The sequence below is a fragment of the Stegostoma tigrinum genome, chromosome 5 (assembly GCF_030684315.1).
Source record: "Stegostoma tigrinum isolate sSteTig4 chromosome 5, sSteTig4.hap1, whole genome shotgun sequence".
In the NCBI taxonomy this organism is placed as follows: domain Eukaryota; kingdom Metazoa; phylum Chordata; class Chondrichthyes; order Orectolobiformes; family Stegostomatidae; genus Stegostoma; species Stegostoma tigrinum.
Window position 1 is genome coordinate 75,390,898 of NC_081358.1, and position 23,106 is coordinate 75,414,003.

At 42.8% G+C, this 23,106-nt stretch overlaps 1 protein-coding gene across 2 annotated transcripts in view; it reads left to right on the top strand.

Annotated features, from left to right (window-relative positions):
- The window catches only part of LOC125451993 (potassium voltage-gated channel subfamily KQT member 3), a 399,056-nt gene that overhangs the window by 345,140 nt on the left and 30,810 nt on the right, over positions 1–23,106 (top strand). For both annotated transcript variants that reach the window (XM_059646073.1, XM_048529840.2), the window contains 2 exons: positions 13,316–13,509; positions 15,234–15,336. In XM_059646073.1, the coding sequence (XP_059502056.1) occupies positions 13,316–13,509; positions 15,234–15,336 (297 nt within the window). The remainder of the gene's footprint in view (positions 1–13,315; positions 13,510–15,233; positions 15,337–23,106) is intronic.

A 23,106-nucleotide genomic window follows, 5' to 3' on the forward strand; every position in this document is an offset into this window, starting at 1 on the left:
ACCCCCGGGTTAAATATTTGCAAGAAGTGGTGATTCTCAGTGATCTGAAACCAGATCAACATGATCATTTTCAAGTTTTCAGCTGGCAGGATGGCTGTAATGAATCTGAAATTCATTTTCAATCTCTTGTATTTTTTCCATTGGAGTAGAAAACTGATTGAAATGTCAAACAGTCTGCTGATATGCTACCACCCACTTTTTGTCAAGCAATAAAGGTTAAAATTATTCACAAGACCTGAGGTATACCCACATTATATAACTTGATAACTTCAAATCCATAACAGTTAATGATATTGAGATCCAAGACCTGATTTTGAGAAGGTCATCACAGTTCAACTTTTAATTCAGTGAAATTAAACAACAGCTTGATGTCTTGAGTGAGAAGGAGAAACGCAGTTTTATCAACACGTGGGTTTACAATAATTGGATCTTTGTTCTAACTTTATCCTATAATTGCGTGTTCATTAGAGATTACTTTCATCTTTGTTGTGGTTGCAATGTGGGATTGGTCATCTGTTATACACATCCTCTGATTTCCCTGTCATTGAAATGAGTGGGAGGGAATTTTCACAAAAAGTACAACATGTGGATGACTTGCTACTGCTAACTTTACAACTCCCCTTGTCTGCCCACCTCCTGCCCCCCAACCCCTGCAAAGAAAGGGCTGGGGGTTACCTGCCAGAAATACTACAAATAAAGTGGGATCAATGCAATTAATGGTAGCTAATCTCTGATGGAAAAATTGCTATTTACTAAACTACTGCACTTTCTGCTAGCTATCTATATAATAGCAAATGTTAAAAACTGATGTACTGGAAATCCCAATATATAACCAGAAACACATTTTTCAGATGAGAGTGGGTGTAAATTCATTATCATCTAATTATAATCCATATTATTGAAATACATTTTCAATAAACTTCTGTATTATAGTAGGACTGTACCCTGATTCAATCTTTATGTGAAATTATGATTACATTCCACATACTGAAGTGCGCTAATATCTTGACCCTGAGTGGAAAAAAAACAAAACTGCACAATATTTCCACTAACAAAACGAAAGCAAATTGCTATGAATTCTTAAAATCTAAGCGTTTACATCATTTTCCATTTTTATTCCCTAATTTGAAAGTTGTGTAGTTGTCAAAAGTCAATAAGCATACAGTGCAACAATGTTATTGCAGGAATGGTCTGAAGTGTAATGACCATCTTGTACCAGAGTCTCTCAGATTTTTGTGAAGGTTGCATTTCAACCTCCTGCATGGTACATTTTGACAGGGTACAGCCAGTACCCAAAACTAAGTCAATGGACCGGACCTTAAATATTTTTACAATTTCTCCTGGGATCAGTAAAATACAAGAAGATGTCAACAATAATGCTATCTGACTCAACAATACTTGGCTCAGTGACTCCTGGTTTGTATTTCACCAGGGCCATGACAGCAATGTGGGTGAGTCTCACCTGTCCTCCAAGATAGCTAATAAATGCTTATATAGTCAGCAACATCGCATGCTGTGAATTAAATTTTAAAAAATGTATTTACTGCCAACAGCAGGAAGTATGTTCTTAAAATATTGTTCCTCACTACTTTAACAGCTGTGAAGCTGCTGAATTCTTAAACGATGACACCTAATTAGTGATAGGGTTATGAAAAGAAACAATTCACTGATAGATGCACTGGAAAATGTGGAATTGTGGCTAGAGAGTGGATCAGCTGGATTGAATCAAGGCATTCAGTAGATATCATAAATTCACAGAATGTGGTTTAGAAACATCACCAACACCTTAAAATTAAATTATATTGATCCACTTACACAGACTTGTGTATTTTATAGACTTAAGTTCACAAGCCAGCTTATGCATTATTGTGTAACCGGCTTAAGGAGCTGAGATCATTCAATGTTATTGAAATAAAGACAGGAAGAATAAAAGCTGATTCTAAAAAGGTTCAGCAAATCTAGTGATGAACTGCAAACTTAGACATCTGATTAATTTCCTATTTCCCCTTGCTCACACCTGTATTTCATTTGCATTGATATATTTTACCTTTTGACTTTTGCCGGGATTTCTGTTATTGTAACTTTTCTTTCGGCTGCTGCAAGGCATGTGTGACCTGGGTAACTTGAGGTGCCTGTCTAACTGTCTAACTTTCACCTGTGCTATCATGAGGAAGGGTCTAACCCCTATCCAGTGTCTCAATGTAACAGAAAGGTCAGAACCTGTACAGCAAATTGCCAGCACCAGTTATTTGACTTCATGGGAAAGTGCCTTTGAAAACAATTACAGCATCTTTAGCAATTCATTTCAATTTCCATTTATTAACTTTGCGTTTATCGACTTTCCAAAATAATGTTATCCAGGAACATTGCTTCCTATTGACGTGACCTTGTCTTTGATTTGATTTGATTTGAATTATTGTAGTTACATATACCTAAGTACAGTAAGATGTTTTGTTTATAAGCATTACAGGCATACCATAGCTTAACATGTAAACTTAACATTAAAATTCATCTTCAAAATATTTCTAATTAAGTGATGAATTATTTACAGCTTCCATGGCAGTCTTAATATAATTTTAATACACTGTCCTCTCCATCACTTGCTGATAACCTGCTGCATTTGTTTGTCTATTTTTGTTTCTATTATTGTCACATATTTCCATAGTTCTAACTTGATTACTTGGCCTATATGTTAATTGTTCGATGTAACGTTTACTTTCAAACTTTGAACAGTGAATGATTTGTGTACAAAAATCCCATTAAAGAAGTGTTACATTGTTAATGTCACAAATTAAAGCATTCTAAATGTGTTCTTGCTTCTGAAATTTATAGTGAGGGAAGTAAGATTTTCAACAAAACAAAATAACAACTAAAGGTAGGACTTATACAATTAACATTAGACCTGGAGTTGTGTTGTGGAATAGAGGGACCTAGGGGTTCAGGTACATAATTCTTTGAAGTTTGCGTCAAAGGTAGACAGTGTTATTAAGAAGGCATTAAGCATGCTTGCCTTCATTGCTCAGACCTTTCAGTATAGGAGTTGGGAAGTCATGTTGAGGTTGTACAGACCATTGGTGAGACCTCTTCTGGATTACTGTGTCCAGTTCTGGTTGCCCAGTTACAGGAAGGATATTATTAAACTGGAGTGGCTTCAGAAGAGATGTACCAGGATATCGCTGGAAATGGAGAGTTTGAGTCATAAAAATAGGCTAGAGAGGCTGGGACTTCTTTTTACTGAAGGTTGAGGAGTGAGTGTTTTTATAAAGAATGAGGTGTACCGATAATGTGAATTGCAGGTGTCTTTTCCCCAGGGTGAGGGATTTTAAGACCAGGCATATTTTTTAAGGTAAGAGGAGAAAGATTAAAAAATCATGATGGGCAATCTTTTTACACAGAGATTGGTTCATGTATGGACTGAACTTCCAGAGGAAGTGGTGGAAGCAGATACAGATACAACTTTTAAAAGACATTTGAGTAAATACATGAATAAGAAAGGTTTGCAGGGATATGGGCCAAGCACAGTCAGGTGGGAATACTTTAGTTTGGGATTATGGTCAGCGTGGAGCGGTTGGACCAAAGCGTTTGTTTCCCTGCTTTACCACTCTATGACTCAGCTCCTGACCTCACTATAGCCTTGGTTCAAACATGGACAAAAATGCTGAATCCAAGGTGATGTGAAAGTGACAGTTCTTGATGTCAAGACTGCATTTGACTGAGTGTAGCATCAAAGAGCCCTAGCAAAACTAGAATTAATGGGTATCTGGGGGCAAAGTCCCTGTTGATTGAAGTCATACCTGACACATTGGAAGATGGTTGTGGTTGTTGGAAGTCAGTCATCTAAGCTCCAAGACATCCCTGCAAGAGGTCCTCAGGGTACTGTCCTAGGCCCAATGTCTTCAGCTGCTTCATCAATGACCTTCCCTCCATCATAAGGTCAGAGTGAGGATATTTGCCGAGAATTGCGCAATGCGCAGCACCATGCATGACTCCTCAAACACCGAAGTAATCCATGTTCAAATGCACCAAGATCTGGACAATATCCAGGCTTGGGCTTTCAAGTGGCAAGTAACATTCGCATCACACAAATGCCAAGCAGTGACCATCTCCAATATAAGACAATCTAGCCACTGCTCCTTGACATTCAATGGCATTATCATCATTGAATCCTCCAGTATCACCATTCTGGGGGTTACTATTGACTAGAAACTCAACTGGACTTGCCATTTAAATAGGTTAGGGAGGTGGGGACAAGCTGGGCTAGTTTTGGGATGCGGTTGGGGGAGGGGAGATTTTGAAGCTTGTGCACTTCACATTGATACCATTGGACTGCAAAGTTCCCAAGCGGAATATGAAGTGCTGTTCCTTCAAGCTTTGGGTGGCATTGTTGTGGCACTGCAGGAGACCCAGGATGGACATGTCAGCTAAGGAGTCGGAGGAGGAATTTAAATGGTCAGCGACTGGGAGGTGCAGTTGTTTGTTGCGAACCAAGCATAGGTGTTCTGCAAAGCGGTCCCCATTTGGTTTCACCGATGTAGAGGAGGCCACATCTGGAACAGCATATATAGTAGAACACATCAGCAGATATGCAGGTGAACATCTATTTGATGTGGAAGGTTTTGTTGGGGCCTAGCATGTGGGTGAGGAGGGAGGTGTAGAGGCAGGTGTAGCACTTCTTGTGGTCGCAGGGAAAAGTGCCAGGTGTGGTGGGGCTGGAGGGGAGTGTGGAGGGGACAAAGGAGTCATGGAGAGTGTGGTCCCTCCGAAAAGCAGATAAGGGTGGGGAGGGAAAAATGTCTTTGGTGGTGGGATCGGATTGCAGATGGCGGAAGTGTTGGAGGATGATGCATTGGATCCGGATGTTGGTGGGATGGTACGTGACGATGTGGGGGATTCTGTTTTGGTTGTTATGGCGGGCAGGAGATGTGGGGGATGAGTTGCGGGAAATGCGGGAGACACGGTCAAGGGTGTTCTCAACCAATGTGGAGGGGAGGTTGAAGTCCTTGAAAAACAAGGACATTTGAGCTGTTCGGGAGTGGAATGCCTCATCCTGGAAGCAGATGCTGCAGAGGCAAAGAAATTGTAAATAGGGGATGGCATTTTTGCAGGAAGGTGTGTGGGAGGAGGTGTATTCTAGGTAGCTGTAGGAGTTGGTAGGCTTGAAATGGATATCAGTTTCCAGGTGGTTGCCAGAGATGGAAACAGAGAGGTCCAGGAAAGAGGGAGAGGTATCAGAGATGGTCCAGGTGAACTTAAGGTTGGGGTGGAAGGTGTTGGTGAAGTGGATGAACTGTTTGAGCTCCTCATGGGAGCCCGAGATGGCGACGATACTGTCATTGATGTAACGGAGGAAGAGGTGGGGTTTGGAGCCTGTGCAGGTGCGGAAGAGGGATTGTTCCATGTAACCTACAAAGAGGCAGGCATAGCTTGGGCCCATGCGAGTACCCGTGGCCACCCCCTTTGTCTGTAGGAAGTGGGTGGAATCGAAAGAGAAGTTGTTAAGGGTGAGGACGAGTTCGGCTAAGCGGATGAGGGTATCAGTGGAGCGAGACTGGTTGGGCCTGTGGGACAGGAAGAAGCGGAGAGCCTTTAGGCCATCAGCATAGGGAATGCAAGTATATAGGGACTGGATGTCCAAGATAAAAATGAGGTATTGGGGACCAGGGAATTGGAAGTTTTGGAGGAGGCCTGGGTGGTGTCACAGACATAGGTGGGGAGTTGCTGGAATGAGCGGGAGAAAATGGCATCGAGATAAATAGAGATAAGTTTGGTGGAGCAGGAGCAGGCAGAGGTAAAGGGTCGACCAGGGCAGTCAGGTTTGTGGATTTTGGGAAGGAGATAGAAACAGGCGGTGCGGGGTTGGGGAATGATGAGGTTGGAGGCTATGGGTTTGGGAGGTTACCTGAAGTGATGAGGTTGTGGATGGTTTGCGAGATGATGTTTTGATGGCTGGGGGTGGGGTCATGATCAAGGGGGTGGTATTTTAACAGAGTCAGGCTAGGTCATAGAGTCATAGAGATGTACAGCATGGAAACAGACCCTTTGGTCCAACTTGTCCATGCTGGCCAGCTATTTTAAATTAATTTAGTCCTATTTGTCAGCATTTGGTCCATTTTCATCAAAAGCCTTCCTTTTCATAAACCTATCCAATACCCGTTAAATATTGTAATTGTACCAGCTTCCACCACTTCATCTGGCAGTTCATTCCATACATGCACCACCCTGTGCATTAAAGGATTGCCCCTTAGATTCCTTCTAAATATTTCCTCTCTGACCTTAAACCTTGCAGGGCAGCTGGAGTCCCTCATAGATGTTGGTGGCTATCCCACAGGCAGAGAGAGTTCAGGATATTGGATAAGTGGCCATTTAGAACAAAAAGAGGCAGGAAGTACAGTCATGTTAAAGACTTGTATCATTCTCAAACTGTACTCAGTGAAGGATAATATTGGGAGTGAAGACAACTTGAAATATTGCAGTCAAATCAGGCACCAACAGGCAAGAGACTGCACAGAGGAATAGCAGAGTGTGGCAATGCTGTCATTAGAGGAGATCTCATGTATAGGGGGATAGGCAGACATTTTTTTTGTGACCATCATAGTAAGCCTCATATAGTATGGTGCCTCCCTGGTGCCAGACACAAGGGCATGAAAAATATTCTGCAGTAGGAAAGGAGTGAGCCAGAGTTGCGATACACAACAGTACCAATGACATAGAGATCTAGTGAGACAGTTCAAATGTAGGATGTCAAAAATAATAATTATTGCCATGTGCTAAACAGTGTAGAAATAGGATATTAGGGAGAAACAATGGGCAGTATGAAACAAGGTACAGCATAGAGGACTTCAGATTCTGGTGGAATTGGGGCAGTAAGTATCTATTCAATGTGTTGCATTCCAACAGGCCTGGGATCACCAACCTCATGGGGAAGTTTACTAGTCTCATTTAAGATGGTTTAAGTTTAATTAGCAGAATTAGTAGATTACTAGAAAAGAGGAATAATGTATGAAAGGATGCGAATGTTGAATAGTACTGGAGTAGAAACTGTTCTGTGAACTGACAGTGAAGGACTAAAATAAATTAAGTGGTATTGTTGAGTTGGGAAATATCCTTTAATAGCATTGATTTTTCTTTGCACATGTGCAATGGAAAGAAGCAAAATAGCCTTTTTTCAGTGATCAAATGAAAAATAGATTCGGCTTTCTAGTCTGAAACAAGAGAGTTTACCTGTCTTTTAATATCAATGACAATCTCTGGTATCACTAACAGTCCTTGTGTTGTGATGTTGAAAGATAATGTTTTTAATATGTGTTTCTAACAGGTAGAGGTTTTCATTTTTGACCTCCCAAGAGAGACTGTGCTGTAAAGAATATACTTATACCTGGCTGTGAAAACAATTTCAACTGGTGATAGTTATGTCATAAAATTAGTGTAGCGACTTCCTATAACCCATCGACTTCCTATAACCCATTTTGTCATTTGAATGAGAAACATTGTCAGCCCTAAATAGCAGAATGAGGCCATTCACAAATCAAAGTATTTATCTCTTGAAATCAATGGATATTAATTCTCACTGGAAAGTTTTAACCTCCATGTTGGGACATGCTCGGCAGAGTCAGAGGTCAGGTCAGGAGGGTGTGGAGGAGGGGAAAGGGTTGGAGGAGATGATTGTGGAAGTTTCAAACCTTTGTATCCCTGATCTCAAACGACCTTGCACTTGTAAACTTCCTGATTTAACAAAGGTGAGTATGGGCAAATGACAGACCAGTCTAAGTGAAGTGGGATGCATAGTGTTGCTTAAATGTGGCAATGAGTTTGTTCCTGTAATGTTTAAATACTTTCAGGTTTAAGTGCTGGAGGCTCAGTTTTCCAGGGATCAAGAAACTGAGCAACTGAAGGGAGCTGAGGAAATCTGAATCCTGTAGGTTAATGCCTCTCCAGCTCTGCTTTTGGGCAAAATGCCATATGAGCGCTTTCCTACTGGACTTCCATGTGAACCTGCTTCCCTCCTCACATTATTGAGTCTCCTCCAACAAAACCCAAACCCCCACACACAGGTAGCTTTCATGATTTCTTTCACAAATATCCCTTGTACGCCTCCACTCCCTGGCTGTAGCCTCCCCGTGCATGCTATTCCTTGCAATTGCCTCTCAATCTGGCAGGCAGGAAATGAAGATTGTTTTCCAAAAGTGTCACGATACTGCCTGCATTTTGGTTTCCTAGCCACTTCATCCCTGTCCCAGCCACCTCCGTCCCTTGCTATAAATATTGAATTTTTGTAACAAGATAGGAGTTTTTAAAAAAATGCCCCATTGCATAACATTCAATTGATCTTTTTTCATTCCCAGGTACATTCACTCTCCTTCTCTTTCTCTCTTCCCTTCTCCAACAATCACTCAACTGTCTTTCTAGTAAATGAAGTAAAAGGAGCAGCTGTATAATCTACTGTCCTCAGTTTTCTTCCATCACATTGAATAAAATATACCTTGTTGCATCTTTTATTTCAGCAGCTTCTCATTTTCAACTGGTACATCAGCATTGCCATTGCAAACCTGTGAAAAAGAGTGCTAGCTAGTTCAAGAATGTCATTTGTTTTATAACATGGAATTGAATATTTTAAGAATGTGGTTATTTTCTGCATTCGGAGGGGCTTTTATGTCCTAAAATATGAATTCACTGGGTGGTGGGCAGTCGCAGTTTTCACAATAATTAGTCCAAATATTGACATCACACAGATTGGCATCAGTTGCTAGAAATAATGCACATTATCAGTGTACCTCTATCATTTATGTTGTTTTTAAACTAAATCCACGAATGGATGTAATTTGCTTCAATATTTATGCATACATTCCTATACAGAATACCTTTTAGTACTATGGACTGTGGAAAGACATTACAGAAAAAGAACAAAAATTCTTAAAAATGTTCAAGCCTGAGCAGTTTTACTTTGAATATAAACTCAGGATACTTAAGCTACATCATATTGGATTTTTTTTCCAAAGAATGACCTGTATGTTAAAATAAGTTTGATTGATCACAAACTCTATTGAGAAAGCAGGAACAGCAACTGTGCTTCAACTCTCCAGAAAACACTCTACCTCACCTCTTTTCAAAGAATGATGGACACTTGTATTGACTTCAGAAAATCAGAGTCATCACAGTTTTAAGAAAAGTGGCAGCCACAGGGTGAGGTCCCACAAACATAAATGTGGGAATGATAAATTAGTCTCGTTTTTAGTGATTTTAATTGAAGAATAAATGTTGTCCTGGGCACTCAGTAAAGCTCTTTGGTTCTTCATAATAATAGTATACCGTTGACTGAAAAGGGTAGATAGACCCATAGCTTCTCGTTTCCTCCAAAAGCCATTACATCTGCCAGTGCAGAACTCCATCACTGTCAAATTCGAGTGTGAAATTTGCTGGAGCCTTTTGTGTTGGACTTGAACCTATATCCACCTGGCTCAGTGCTTAGAGTTCTACCACCAAGCCACAGCTAGTCTTTTTGGGATCTTTGATGAGAAGTCAGTATTTATTCACCCTCCTAGCCAGATTGTTATCAACTTGTTGTCTTTCCAACTGATCTTCTCTGTCTTTGGGCTGTATCCCCACTTATTATTTACTCCTTACCCCTCCCCGACCCTAGCTTCTGCATATAAACTGACGTTTTCCTAGTTACCATCAGTTCTGCAGAAGGGTCACCAGACCTGAAACATTAATTCTGATTTCTCTTCACAGATGCTGCCAGACCTGCTGAGCTTTTCCAGCAACTTTTTTTTGTTCCAGTGTTACTGAACAGTTTCCATGGGAGAATAATAAATACTTCAAAAACAGAGTGGTGGACAGTGTGGAAGAATGTTGCAGGTTGCAGGGATACTTGGATAAACTGCAGAATTGGGCTGAAAAGTGGCAAATGGAGCTCAATGCAGATAAATGTGAGGTGATTCACTTTGGGAGGAATAATGGGAAGGCAGAATATCAGGTCAATGGAAAGATTCTTGGTGGTGTAGATATGCAGAGGGATCTTGGTGTCCATGTACATAGATCCCTGAAAGTTGCCACCCAGGTTGATAGTGCTGTTAAGAAGGCTTACAGTGTCAGAGATAATGGGAACTGCAGATGCTGGAGAATTCCAAGATAATAAAATGTGAGGCTGGATGAACACAGCAGGCCAAGCAGCATCTCAGGAGCACAAAAGCTGACGTTTCGGGCCTAGACCCTTCATCAGAGAGGGGGATGGGGAGAGAGAACTGGAATAAATAGGGAGAGAGGGGGAGGCGGACCGAAGATGGAGAGTAAAGAAGATAGGTGGAGAGAGTATAGGTGGGGAGGTAGGGAGGGGATAGGTCAGTCCAGGGAAGACGGACAGGTCAAGGAGGTGGGATGAGGTTAGTAGGTAGATGGGGGTGCGGCTTGGGGTGGGAGGAAGGGATGGGTGAGAGGAAGAACCGGTTAGGGAGGCAGAGACAGGTTGGACTGGTTTTGGGATGCAGTGGGTGGGGGGGAAGAGCTGGGCTGGTTGTGTGGTGCAGTGGCGGGAGGGGACGAACTGGGCTGGTTTAGGGATGCAGTAGGGGAAGGGGAGATTTTGAAACTGGTGAAGTCCACATTGATACCATTAGGCTGCAGGGTTCCCAGGCGGAATATGAGTTGCTGTTCCTGCAACCTTCGGGTGGTATCATTGTGGCAGTGCAGGAGGCCCATGATGGACATGTCATCAAGAGAATGGGAGGGGGAGTGGAAATGGTTTGCGACTGGGAGGTGCAGTTGTTTGTTGCGAACTGAGCGGAGGTGTTCTGCAAAGCGGTCTCCAAGCCTCCGCTTGGTTTCCCCAATGTAGAGGAAGCCGCACCGGGTACAGTGGATGCAGTATACCACATTGGCAGATGTGCAGGTGAACCTCTGCTTAATGTGGAATGTCATCTTGGGGCCTGGGATAGGGGTGAGGGAGGAGGTGTGGGGGCAAGTGTAGCATTTCCTGCGGTTGTAGGGGAAGGTGCCGGGTGTGGTGGGGTTGGAGGGCAGTGTGGAGCCAACAAGGGAGTCACGGAGAGAGTGGTCTCTCCGGAAAGCAGACAGGGGTGGGGATGGAAAAATGTCTTGGGTGGTGGGGTCGGATTGTAAATGGCGAATGTGTCGGAGGATGATGTGTTGTATCCGGAGGTTGGTAGGGTGGTGTGTGAGAACGAGGGGGATCCTCTTAGGGCGGTTGTGGCGGGGGTGGGGTGTGAGGGATGTGTTGCGGGAAATACGGGAGACGCGGTCAAGGGCGTTCTCGATCACTGTGGGGGGAATGTTGCGGGTCCTTAAAGAACTTGGACATCTGGGATGTGCGGGAGTGGAATGTCTTATCGTGGGAGCAGATGCGGCGGAGGCGGAGGAATTGGGAATAGGGGATGGAATTTTTGCAGGAGAGTGGGTGGGAGGAGGTGTATTCTAGGTAGCTGTGGGAGTCGGTGGGCTTGAAATGGACATCAGCCCACCGACTCCCACAGCTACCTAGAATACACCTCCTCCCACCCACCCTGCTGCAAAAATTCCATCCCCTATTCCCAATTCCTCCGCCTCCGCCGCATCTGCTCCCACGATAAGACATTCCACTCCCACACATCCCAGATGTCCAAGTTCTTTAAGGACCGCAACTTTCCCCCCACAGTGATCGAGAACGCCCTTGACCGCGTCTCCCGTATTTCCCGCAACACATCCCTCACACCCCGCCCTCACCACAACCGCCCTAAGAGGATCCCCCTCGTTCTCACACACCACCCTACCAACCTCCGGATACAACGCATCAGCCTCCGACACTTTCGCCATTTACAATCCGACCCCACCACCCAAGACATTTTTCCATCCCCACCCCTGTCTGCTTTCCGGAGAGACCACTCTCTCCATGACTCCCTTGTTGGCTCCACACTGCCCTCCAACCCCACCACACCCGGCACCTTCCCCTAAAACCGCAGGAAATGCTACACTTGCCCCCACACCTCCTCCCTCACGCCTATCCCAGGCCCCAAGATGACATTCCACATTAAGCAGAGGTTCACCTGCACATCTGCCAATGTGGTATACTGCATCCATTGTACCCGGTGCGGCTTCCTCTACATTGGGGAAACCAAGCGGAGGCTTGGAGACCGCTTTGCAGAACACCTCCGCTCAGTTCGCAACAAACAACTGCACCTCCCAGTCGCAAACCATTTCCACTCCCCCTCCCATTCTTTAGATGACATGTCCATCATGGGCCTCCTGCACTGCCACAATGATACCACCCGAAGGTTGCAGGAACAGCAACTCATATTCCGCCTGGGAACCCTGCAGCCTAATGGTATCAATGTGGACTTCACCAGTTTCAAAATCTCCCCTTCCCCTACTGCATCCCTAAACCAGCCCAGTTCGTCCCCTCCCGCCACTGCACCACACAACCAGCCCAGCTCTTCCCCCCCCACCCACTGCATCCCAAAACCAGTCCAACCTGTCTCTGCCTCCCTAACCGGTTCTTCCTCTCACCCATCCCTTCCTCCCACCCCAAGCCGCACCCCCATCTACCTACTGACCTCATCCCACCTCCTTGACCTGTCCGTCTTCCCTGGACTGACCTATCCCCTCCCTACCTCCCCACCTATACTCTCTCCACCTATCTTCTTTACTCTCCATCTTCGGTCCGCCTCCCCCCCTCTCCCTATTTATTCCAGGCTTACAGTGTGTTAGGTTTAATTGGTAGAGGGGTTGAGTTTTGGAGCCGTGATGTCATGTTGCAACTGTACAAAACGCTAGTGCGGCCTCACTTGGAATATTGCGTGCGGTTCTGGCCGCCCCATTACAAGAATGATGTGGAAGCATTGGAAAAGGTGCAGAGGGGATTTACCAGGATGTTGCCTGGTATGGAGCGAAGGCCTTATGGAAAAAGGCTGAGGGACTTGGGTCTGTTCTCATTGGAGAGAAGAAGCCTAAGAGGGTATTTAATAGAGACATACAAGATGATCAGAGGATTAGATAGGGTGGACAGTGAGAGTCTTTTTCTGAGGATGATGACATCAGCTTGTACGAGCTACAAATTGAGGGGTGATAGATGTAAGACAGATGTCAGAGGCAGGTTCTTTACTCAGAGAGTGGTAAGGGCGTGGAACGCCCTGCCTGCCAATGTAGTTAACTTAGCCACATTAGGAGCATCTAAACAGTCCTTGGATAAGCATATGGATGATGATGGGATAGCGTTGGGCGAGGTGCTTAGATTAGTTCACAGGTCTGTGCAATATCGAGGGCTGAAGGGCCTGTTCTGCGCTGTATTGTTCTATGTTCTGTTTCCCTGTAATTTTTTTCATTACAGCCAGAAGCTGAGCCTTTTTGAACGTGTTCGTAGTGCTGGACCCAGAGCTGGCAATGTTAAGAGCAAGTTTTTTACACCTCAAAACACCGACGGAGTAGAGGATAGCCCGTCAAAGGATCAGAAGAGTTTGGGTTTCAGTGACCTTCGAGCTGCAGTTCGCATTAAAGCCTTTGGCTTCAGGCAGAGCTCAGAAGGTACTATTTATTTTCCTCAAGCTCCCAAAATACCATTTTCTATTGGTTAATAGAAACAAGGTTTAAATTAACTACGTGCTTATCACATGTCTTGGAAATGTTTCAAAGCACTTCAGAGACAAGGGGCTGAATTTTGTCACCTTAACTTTTTAAATGGGAGATTACATAATTTCTGGGTCCATAACCTGGAGATAAGAGTACCGTGCTTCCTGGATCAATGCACTGGAAGGGAGTCCAAATGACAATCTGCCCCTGGGATCACCATTTAGTTTGAGACAGCAGGCATATTGAGGAGGCGAGGGGGTGAATCGGTGAATCGGAGCACACAATTTAAACAATGGCTAACAGCCTTCTCTGTGGCTGCAGTGAACTATTGATGAGGGGACAAGCATGCAAGCGAATGGAACATATTAAATGTAAGAAAAGGCAGAAAGCTAGTGTTTTCTGTTGCAAGAGCACCAAGCATGACAGCATGTCAATGACACTGTAATGGCAGTCTGTTGCCTCTGGATGACTTGAGGGTTTCCATTTTTGTGTCGTTGCCATGATGCTTTGACTTCCTGCTCACCTCATGTTTTGGCAAGTTACATACACTACGTGGGCCATGTGCCACTGTAATATTTAATTGGCCTAAGACAATGGCAATTAATTATTCCTTAAACAATCTCAGTAAGCTTACCACAGGTGCTTCGTGTGTGTTACCAGTGTCCCTTAGTCCACCTTAGGGAAGAGTGGCCAGACCAGCCCAGAAAGGCTCTTTATATTCCAATTTTCCTGCACGGCTACCTCAAAACCAGCCTCTAAAGGCATAGGAGCATTATCTACAAAGGAGTGTCATGAGCTTTCTTATTATGGCAAATACAGCAACAAATTTGTATACAGTAGAGGGCCACATTAGCAATGAGGTGAACTGCCAATTTAAAAAAAGTCCTGGAAATACTCAAAACATTAACTATGTTTCTTTTTGTACAGCTGCTGACAGACCTACTGAGTATTTCAAGCATTTTCCATTTTTATTTCAGGTTTTCAGGATTATAGTATTTTGCTTTCACTGAAGTACTAGTTAATACCTTTCGGTGGTTGTTGATTAAAGGAAGGAACATTGACCAAGAAAACTTTTGTTTGTTTTCTAAGTGCACTGAGACCTTTTAACATTTATCAAAGCATGTGAATTGATTTACTATTAGACATGAAAATGAAAAGTCTGAAAGTGCAATCAGTGGTGCAGTTTAGTGAAAAGCTAGATTATGAGTTCAAACACTTCAATTGTTCTCAAATCCACATTCTTGTGGGTCTGAGACATGAATAGCATCAAGTGAGTCGAGCTAGCGAACATACAGACATGGGGATCCGAGCTAAGCTTTTCCTGTGCTAGTTTGAGGCCGCTTATGGTTTCCTGATTGAGATTAGCTAATTCAGGAACTAAATAATGAACTTAACCTGGGATCTTCTTGGCTTACAAGTCCCAGCCCTGTGATTAGGTGCATCAACAGAACTATGTTTACCAGTAGTCTAAAATGCAGTAAGAGAAGATACTTGTGTCACCTCTGTTTCTAGCATCCTTGTGAGTTCCTGAGTGGAAAAAACATGACCTCAGCTTTTTTATCTGGAACTTGCACTCTATAGTATTGTAAATTTTCAGTTGATGATAAAATTGGATAGAGGTATTGATTACTATGAATATAACTGTGGCATTTAACCAAGTCATTGTTGTTGCTGTGTAGATGCTGCTGCTGAGGTGGACCAAGAGCCTGAAGACAAGGGTTACCAAGCTGAACTCATGGAGGATTTGATCCCTACATTGAAAACCGTCATTAGGGCTACAAGGTGGGCCTTGCTACAAAGTAGGAAAAATTGGTTTGTTTATGGTATCTTTTCTTTAGAGTACTACATATGATATAAATAATTATAAACAACTGTTTTCAGAGAATGCTTGATCTGCACTTAACTATATAAAGCTCGACACCCAATATGGAAAGGGGATGTTCTTGTCAACAAGCAATGACGTGTCATTAATAAAAGCTACAGAGTTGCATGTTGCTGCTGGTATCTTGTCAGGAGACAAGTGGAGTTGACATTCTGATAAGATTCGTCATAAGTGCATTGAATGGTAGAGATTGGTCAAGGAACTGATGGCCTATTCCTGCTCCTAATTCATAGGTTCATATCCTTTGCTCAACCTGGACATGTAACTTCCAAAGAATAAGTAGTGTCTCTTCTTTCTACCAAAGTGTACTACCTTATATTTAATTGTGTTGAACTACATCTACCAATTATTTACCCATTCTTCAGTTTCTTGAGTGTCATCCTGGGATCTGCTTCAAACCTGCACAGTATTGACTATCACCCCAAAACAGTGTTTTTGATTCCAATCCAATGGCATATTTCCCTGCAGATAGGTTTGCAACCGCAGAAGCCTGTAATGTGCCTTGCTCCTCTTTCCTGGCACATGTCTGCCATTTCTTGCCGACACTACAATCTTATGAGTAGTGAGAGAGGTATCAGGCAGCCTACCCACTCTTGTGACAACTGGGACCCTCATGTGGCCAATTAATGGCTAATTGGGGGCCACTTCCTGCCTATTTCATGGACAGCTGGTTCCATTGGATGAATAAAACAAAGCCCTAAAGAACTGTGGATGCTGTGAATCAGGAACATAAACAAAGTTGCTGGAAAAGCTCAGCAGGTTTGGCAGTACCTGTGAAGCAAAAAACAGAGTTAACGTTTTGGGTCCAGTGATGCTTCCTCAGAGGAGACCTTTTTTAATACTTGGTTTCAGAGAAATTGATTTGGATATCCTGAGATGTGAGAATCACAGCCGGATTGCCACTCTCATTTTAGTTTTCTTTTCCCATAGAACTGAAATTCTCATTTCTAGCTAGTCATTCAGACCTGGCTCCGTCAAAAATATGGAGTGTACCTGAATTTAAACATGGTAGCATCGGATAATTAAAGGAAGTCACACTGTACATTTTGCCTCAGCTAGTCGTGGTGGTCTCTGATATAAATATCCAGTAGCACAGCCAGTCAGCCATGCTCCTCAGATGTTGTCTGACCTGCTGTGCTGTTCCAGCTCCATATTTATTGACTCTAGCTCCCAGCATCTGCAGTCCTTACTATCTTCCAGCCAGTCACTTTGGCTGTTCTGTGAAAGGATAACTGTATAGGTGAATAGGGTTAGGGTTAGGTGAAGTAAGAATGGCAAATGGTTCTGGGTTAGGGTGCTAGGTGAGGGGATACTGAGTGGGATAGGTTGGAAATCAATTGATGCCAAGTGGATAGGGTGGCAGATACAGAGGATGTTAGGTACATAGGATTCTGGGGTGCCAAGTTAGTGATGGAGCCCAGACTAGATTGCAGTTAGGGGTGGGTATCAAATTCCTCAGGGAAGATGTTGTCAGATCGGATGATGGAGGCGGAAGGTGATTGTTCTGGCAAAGCTAATGGGGTGGAAGGAAAGTATTGGGTATGGCAGAGGAGACATTATTGGACCATATAGATCGAGTATTGGGGAGGTTGTGTCTCAGATATTTTTGGTCTGGTGGGAAGAAGAGGAGCTGAATTCTATGAGACTGAGTATAAGGTTTACAGGGGAGTCAGTAAGCGCTTTGGGATGGATGTTTGCATCAAGCGGGGGATGGTGGGGTGCTGGTGAGGATATCAGGTGCAGCGATGGGTAGGGTATTTTTGCTTCTGGAGGAGGGGTTCGTGTATGACAAGGAGAGGAGTGTTCGGATCCAGCAGGGAGTGTGGTGTTCGGGTCCAGCAGGGAGTGTGGGGTTCAGGTCCAGCAGGGAGTGTGGGGTTCGGGTCCAGCAGGGAGTGTGGGGTTTGGGTCCGTTTTTGGGTCACAGGCGTTGATGTTAGGAGCAAGGCACTGTTGGGTCCCTGGGTGGGAGGGGTGTGGTTGTTGGTGAGGATGCTGAAATCTTGTTGTGTTTGGGAGCTCTTTGTTGTTGAGGGAGCTGAGTGCTGGGTTGACTGGTGAGCTTAATGGGGGCCCAGGATTAGATTACATTTTTATTCCTGTAATTTCCCTGGGTAACTGCTAACATAAGTAAAGGGGAACCTTCTGAATTCTCTGACTTTGAAGGACTCCCTTGGAGGTTTCCAGATGCCAGGGAACTGTCCTTCAGGTGCTTCGATTTCCCATGCATTTCCCACCGAATCTGCTGGGTTTAAGATTCCGCAAGCTCCTGATACCCAACTCCAATTTGCACAGTTCCAATGAGTATCTGGCCATCAGCAAACGCAAACCAGTGTTTTAACAGGGTGCCAGGACATTGAAATTTAGAGTCAAGGAAGCTAATTAACTAGTTAATTAATTAGTTCAAACTTTTTCTCTGAAAAATCCGAGATAACAAGGTGTAGAGCTGGATGAACACAGCAGGCCAAGCAGCCTCAGAGGAGCAGGAAAGCTGACGTTTCGGGTCGAATTTTTCTGAAGAAGGGCCTCGACCCAAAATGTCAGCTTTCCTGCTCCTCTGATGCTGCTTGGCATGCTGTGTCCATCCAGCTTTATACCTTGTTATCTCAGATTCTCCAGGATGGGCAGTTCCTACTATCTCTCTGAAAAATCCATTTACTTAGTACCTTTAACTCCATTCCTCTTCATTTTCTTTTTCAAATATTTACACAACTTTGTTTTGGAAACTCTTACAGACATCTTTTCCCACGCTTGGTGGTGAATGAGGCAAAGTGAATTCTTACATCTGTTTCTATAGCTGGTTTCTTCCTGAAACAGGTTGCAAACCTGTCCCGAGACTATAATTTGAGGGATGCCACTCTGCAACATGCATAACTGACCAGGCAACACTCCTATTCATACTGCCTGCCAAGCCAGATTTTCAGTTTGATAATCAACTTGTTTGGCCATTTAAACATTAAGTCTTGAAGTGTAATTCTAATAAATCTTATTTAGCCTTTTCTTTCAATGACAATCTTAGATCTTCTGCCAACTCAATTGCTAATTACCAATTACCAAAACACTTAGTGAAAGAAGCCGATGTTTCTCTAGTTTTTCGTTGTAACTAACCCCTTATCCATTGGTTCATTTTAGTGAATCCTTGTGGATTCCTCTTGATGATTTTGACATCATTGAAATAGAGCATTCAGTAGTATCCCAAATAATAAGTTCTCTTTACTTCTTCAAATTATAAACATTTTGTCATGCCTGTTGTTGAAAAAAGAGTGAGACTGAAGCTGTTCATACAATAACTTGATTTCTGCCAGGCGAGGCAAAAATATTAAAACACCACTTGGAAGATAATTATGTTCGTTTGACAAGTTAACTGGAATTCTTTGAGGATGTAATTAGTAGCAGTGATGAGGGGCTTGCAGTGGATGTGGTTTATTTGGACTTTCAGAAGGCTTTTGACAATGTCCCACATAATTTTGCCATGGCAAATGGTGGAATTTGAATTCAGTAACAATATGGAATTAAAAGTCTAATGATGACCATAAAACAGTTGCTAATTGTTGGTTCACTGATGTCCTTTAGAAAAGGAAACTGCCATCCTTACCTGATCTGGCCTACTTGTGACTCTAGACTACAGTGATGTGCTTGACTCTCACTGCCCTCTGGGCCATTAGGGATGGGCAATGAATGCTGGCCTAGCCAGTGATCTCCCATATCCTCTGAATGAATTTTAAAAATGCCTGAATTAATCTGGTCTGCAAATTTGGGCCTGCAAATACATCATTAGCAAGCTGGAGCTTCTTAACATTCAGGAAAATTGATGAAGCCCAGTTACAGAACTCAAGACTGTTGGTAAACAGCAACAAATTCAATTTAAATCCAGCCGTCAGCACATGTTTTAGCAAGTGACTGAGGATCAGTCAACATGAGAACATGGGAAATGGGTTGAGTACAATCTTTGGCTCATCAGGTTTGCTGCATCATTCAGGTCTTCTACCTCAATTCTATCTTCCTATATCACTCCCTTATTCGCTTAATTCACAAAAATCAAATATTCTCCACCTTGAATGTACCCAATGATCTATCATCCACAACCCTCCCAGTACGTGGTTGACAACCCTTTTGGTAAAGAAATTTTTCTTCATCTCAAGCCCAACTGACCAAACAGGAAAAATAGGCCTTCATTTACGTAGCACTTTTTATAATCTGTTTGTCTCAAACCACTTTCCAGTCAATGATATACTCTGAAAGTTTAATAACTGTTCTAAAGGAAGCCCAGCAACTCATTTAAGCATAACAAGCTTGGCTACACAGGTGTGTGGTAATAACTATATAACTGATCTGGCCATGTCGATTGATTGTTGACCAGACGACAGGGGCAACTCCCAACTCTTTAGGAAATAGAGACATTGTACATTTTATGCCTAACTGGAGGATCAATTGAAACCGTATTTCAAAGCCCCATTGAAAAGAAGCTATCGCTGACAGGGAAGGGTCTAGGCCCAAACAGTCAGTTTTTCTGCTCCTAAGATGCTGCTTGGCCAGCCGTGTTCACCCAGCTCCACACCTTGTTATCTCACATCCTCATACTACACTGGAGTGGCACTGGAATCTTCAACATCTATAACAAAGATGACATAGTGCTATTAACCAAGCCACAGCCAACATATAATGCACTTAAATCACAGACTGCATAGCAACTTACTACTTTAGTGTTAAGATAGTGTATAGAATGCCTCATGAGAGCAAAACTGAAAGATGACATTTTATGTGTATCACTAGCTTTGTGAGTAATGCAGATAGTTATTCATTGAAAGCTTATTACTTCACTGATACAATTTGACAGATTATCAAGACAGTACACCCATGTATTAAAATCAAATTGAACTTATCTAGTACATTTAATACTCAAACATGCCCCTTAGGGCCTTTTAAGGTATTAGAGGGGAATGGAGCAGTGTCAGGAGGAAGGTCCAAAGCATAGACAACTGAGGACTTGGCTGCCAATGATGGTCTGGGATATGTGCTGACGTCCCAAGTTAAAGGAAACAAAATTCCCAGAGGTTGCAAGATTGGGGAACATTATTGTGATTGGGAGTGATGGAGCAATCAAAGGATTTGAACATGAGGTATCTTAAATTGAAGCAACAGAAATTTACGTAGACCAGCAAGCATAGATGTGATGGACCTCAGAATAGGTTAGAGTTTGGGCAGCTGGGTTTTGAATTATTTTAAGTTTTCAAAGAGTGATGCATGGAACACTAATGGTCAAATCTGAATGTGACAAAAATACAGAAGTAGATTTCAGTAGCAGATGGGCTGAGGCAAGGCCAGAGATAGGCACATATCACTGTGGGAGTGGAAATAGGTGCTTTTCATGCTGGAGAGACTATAGGCTCAGCAGTTCAGTTGGGACCAAACAATACACTGAGGTCGCAAACAATTTTATTCAGTGAAAAGATATGGCCCAAGAGAAGAATAAATTTAGTGACAATAACAAAAGCCAGTAGTTTTAGCCTTCTTAATATTTTACTGGAGGAAATTTCAGCTCATATCAAACGTAGGTGCTGACTACATGTTGCCAGTGAAAGCATTGAGGGAATGGGTGGATGGGGTGGAACTGGGTATTGCCAATGCACATGTGAACACTAACAGCATCTTCAGATGATATGCCAAAGGATAACGTGGAGAAAAAGGGTGGGACCAAAGACAGGTTCCAGGGACAAAGTTGCGGGAGTAGGAAAAGAGGCCAAGTCAAGTGCACCTGCGCTTATAGTTAGATTTTAGGACTGGCCTCTATAAAGCCATTTGGAATTTCTTCAATCTGCTGGAGCTTCATGATGATGATTGCAATCTTCAAGAACGGAAACAAGTCAAACTAATAACTAAAAGTACAAAGTATTGCTCTCAATTGTTCAGGTAATCCTTAATTTTTATCTGGAAAAGTCAACCTTCCAGATTCCCATTGTGGCTTCTGATCGACGAGTAGAGCAACCAAAACGGGTCTTCACAGGACATCAGCTTCAGGAAAACTGTGAAGAACAATCATTTCAGTTATAATGGTTTTCTTGAGTCTCAATGAGACCTTCAACTCAGTTAATCAAATTGATTTTTGCAAAGTATTTGTCATTTGGATACTGATCTGAATTCACAAAGATCTTTCATCTCCTATAATACACATGCTAACAGCAGAATTAAACTGACTATAGATCCCTTCACTATCAATGTAGATGTCAAACAAGGCATGTCATTGTAACAGTACTGCTCCTAATCTTGCTTGCAGCAATGCTGTAGATTAATAGTGTAGATTAATACTAGGCTCTCCTAGGTGGGGCAATCACCAATAAATAGTTTAACCTCAACTGCCTATGGCTAAAATGAAGACAACAACCTATTTGCAATAGCATTACAGCAGTCTTATGATGCACTTACTCTGAAGAAGCACTACAATAAGTACTTGATGTATTCCCAAAGGCTAACAAGAACATAGACATTGTTCTGAAACTCAAGAGAACTGTGCAAATACATCAAATCTAAATGCCTTCAATTGAGATTAATGGTGACACATTGAAAATTGACCCTCACTTTCCACATCTTGGGTACTATTTATCCTAAAAATATGTCATTAATAAGTGTATAAGCAAATCCATTGTGTTAACCAAATCTATGATACTAATGTACTTGAATATTCAAGACACATGGGGGCAAGATTTCCAGGGAATGGCAATCCCAAGTACATTATCCAAATCTAGCATTTCAGACTTAAATAAATACAACTGAAAACGAATTATGACCAGGCTAAAGTAAATTTAAAAATTAGGTTGAGGAATAAGTCAGTAGAGATACATTTAAGCATATATCCCATAACGCTCCAGTGAGAAGTGGAAAAAATGCACCATTCATGGCTGCGGATGTTAAAGATAACATCAAATGGAATCAAAAAGAAATCCACAATTCTCCGAAGAGAATAAGGGAGGCATCACATAGTAGTAATATTACTGGACTGGTAATCTAGAGACCAGGCTAATGTTCTGGGTACATGGGCTCAATTCTCACCATACCGAATACCAAATGGTGAAAATTAAATTCCATTTAAAAAAATCTGGAATTGAATCTGGCTAAATGGCAACTAATGTAGCTACTAGCGATTGTGGTAAAATCCATCTGGTTCATTAATATGGAACACGTTAGGGAGCAAAATCCACCAACTTTACCTTGTTGGAGTGACTTCTGTTTCCAAATTCCTCAGCAATCAGGTTGATTCTCAACTGCTGTCTGAAATGGCATAACAAACCAACTATCAAACTGCTTCAAAGTGAAAAGAGTTAAACTGGACAGACCACTTGACATTGACCTAGACACCAGAAACAACAACAGCAAACACAGCCCTATCAAACTTCTAAACCTTTACCAACAGTTGGGGCTTATGCTAAAAGTCAGTGAAGTGTCCCACAGACCAGCCAAGACACAGAAGGAGTCATAGAATCGTTTCTCACAGATGTTGTCCCAGACACCACCATCACCGTCTCAGGGTATGTCCTGTCCAAACAGCAAGACAGAAACACAAGATATATCGAGAAGGAGCTGACTCTGGCTATGCGTGAAGTCTTATGGCATCAGGTCGAAGAAGGGTAAGGAAGCCATCTGCTGATTACTTCCTACTGCGATCCTCTCACTGA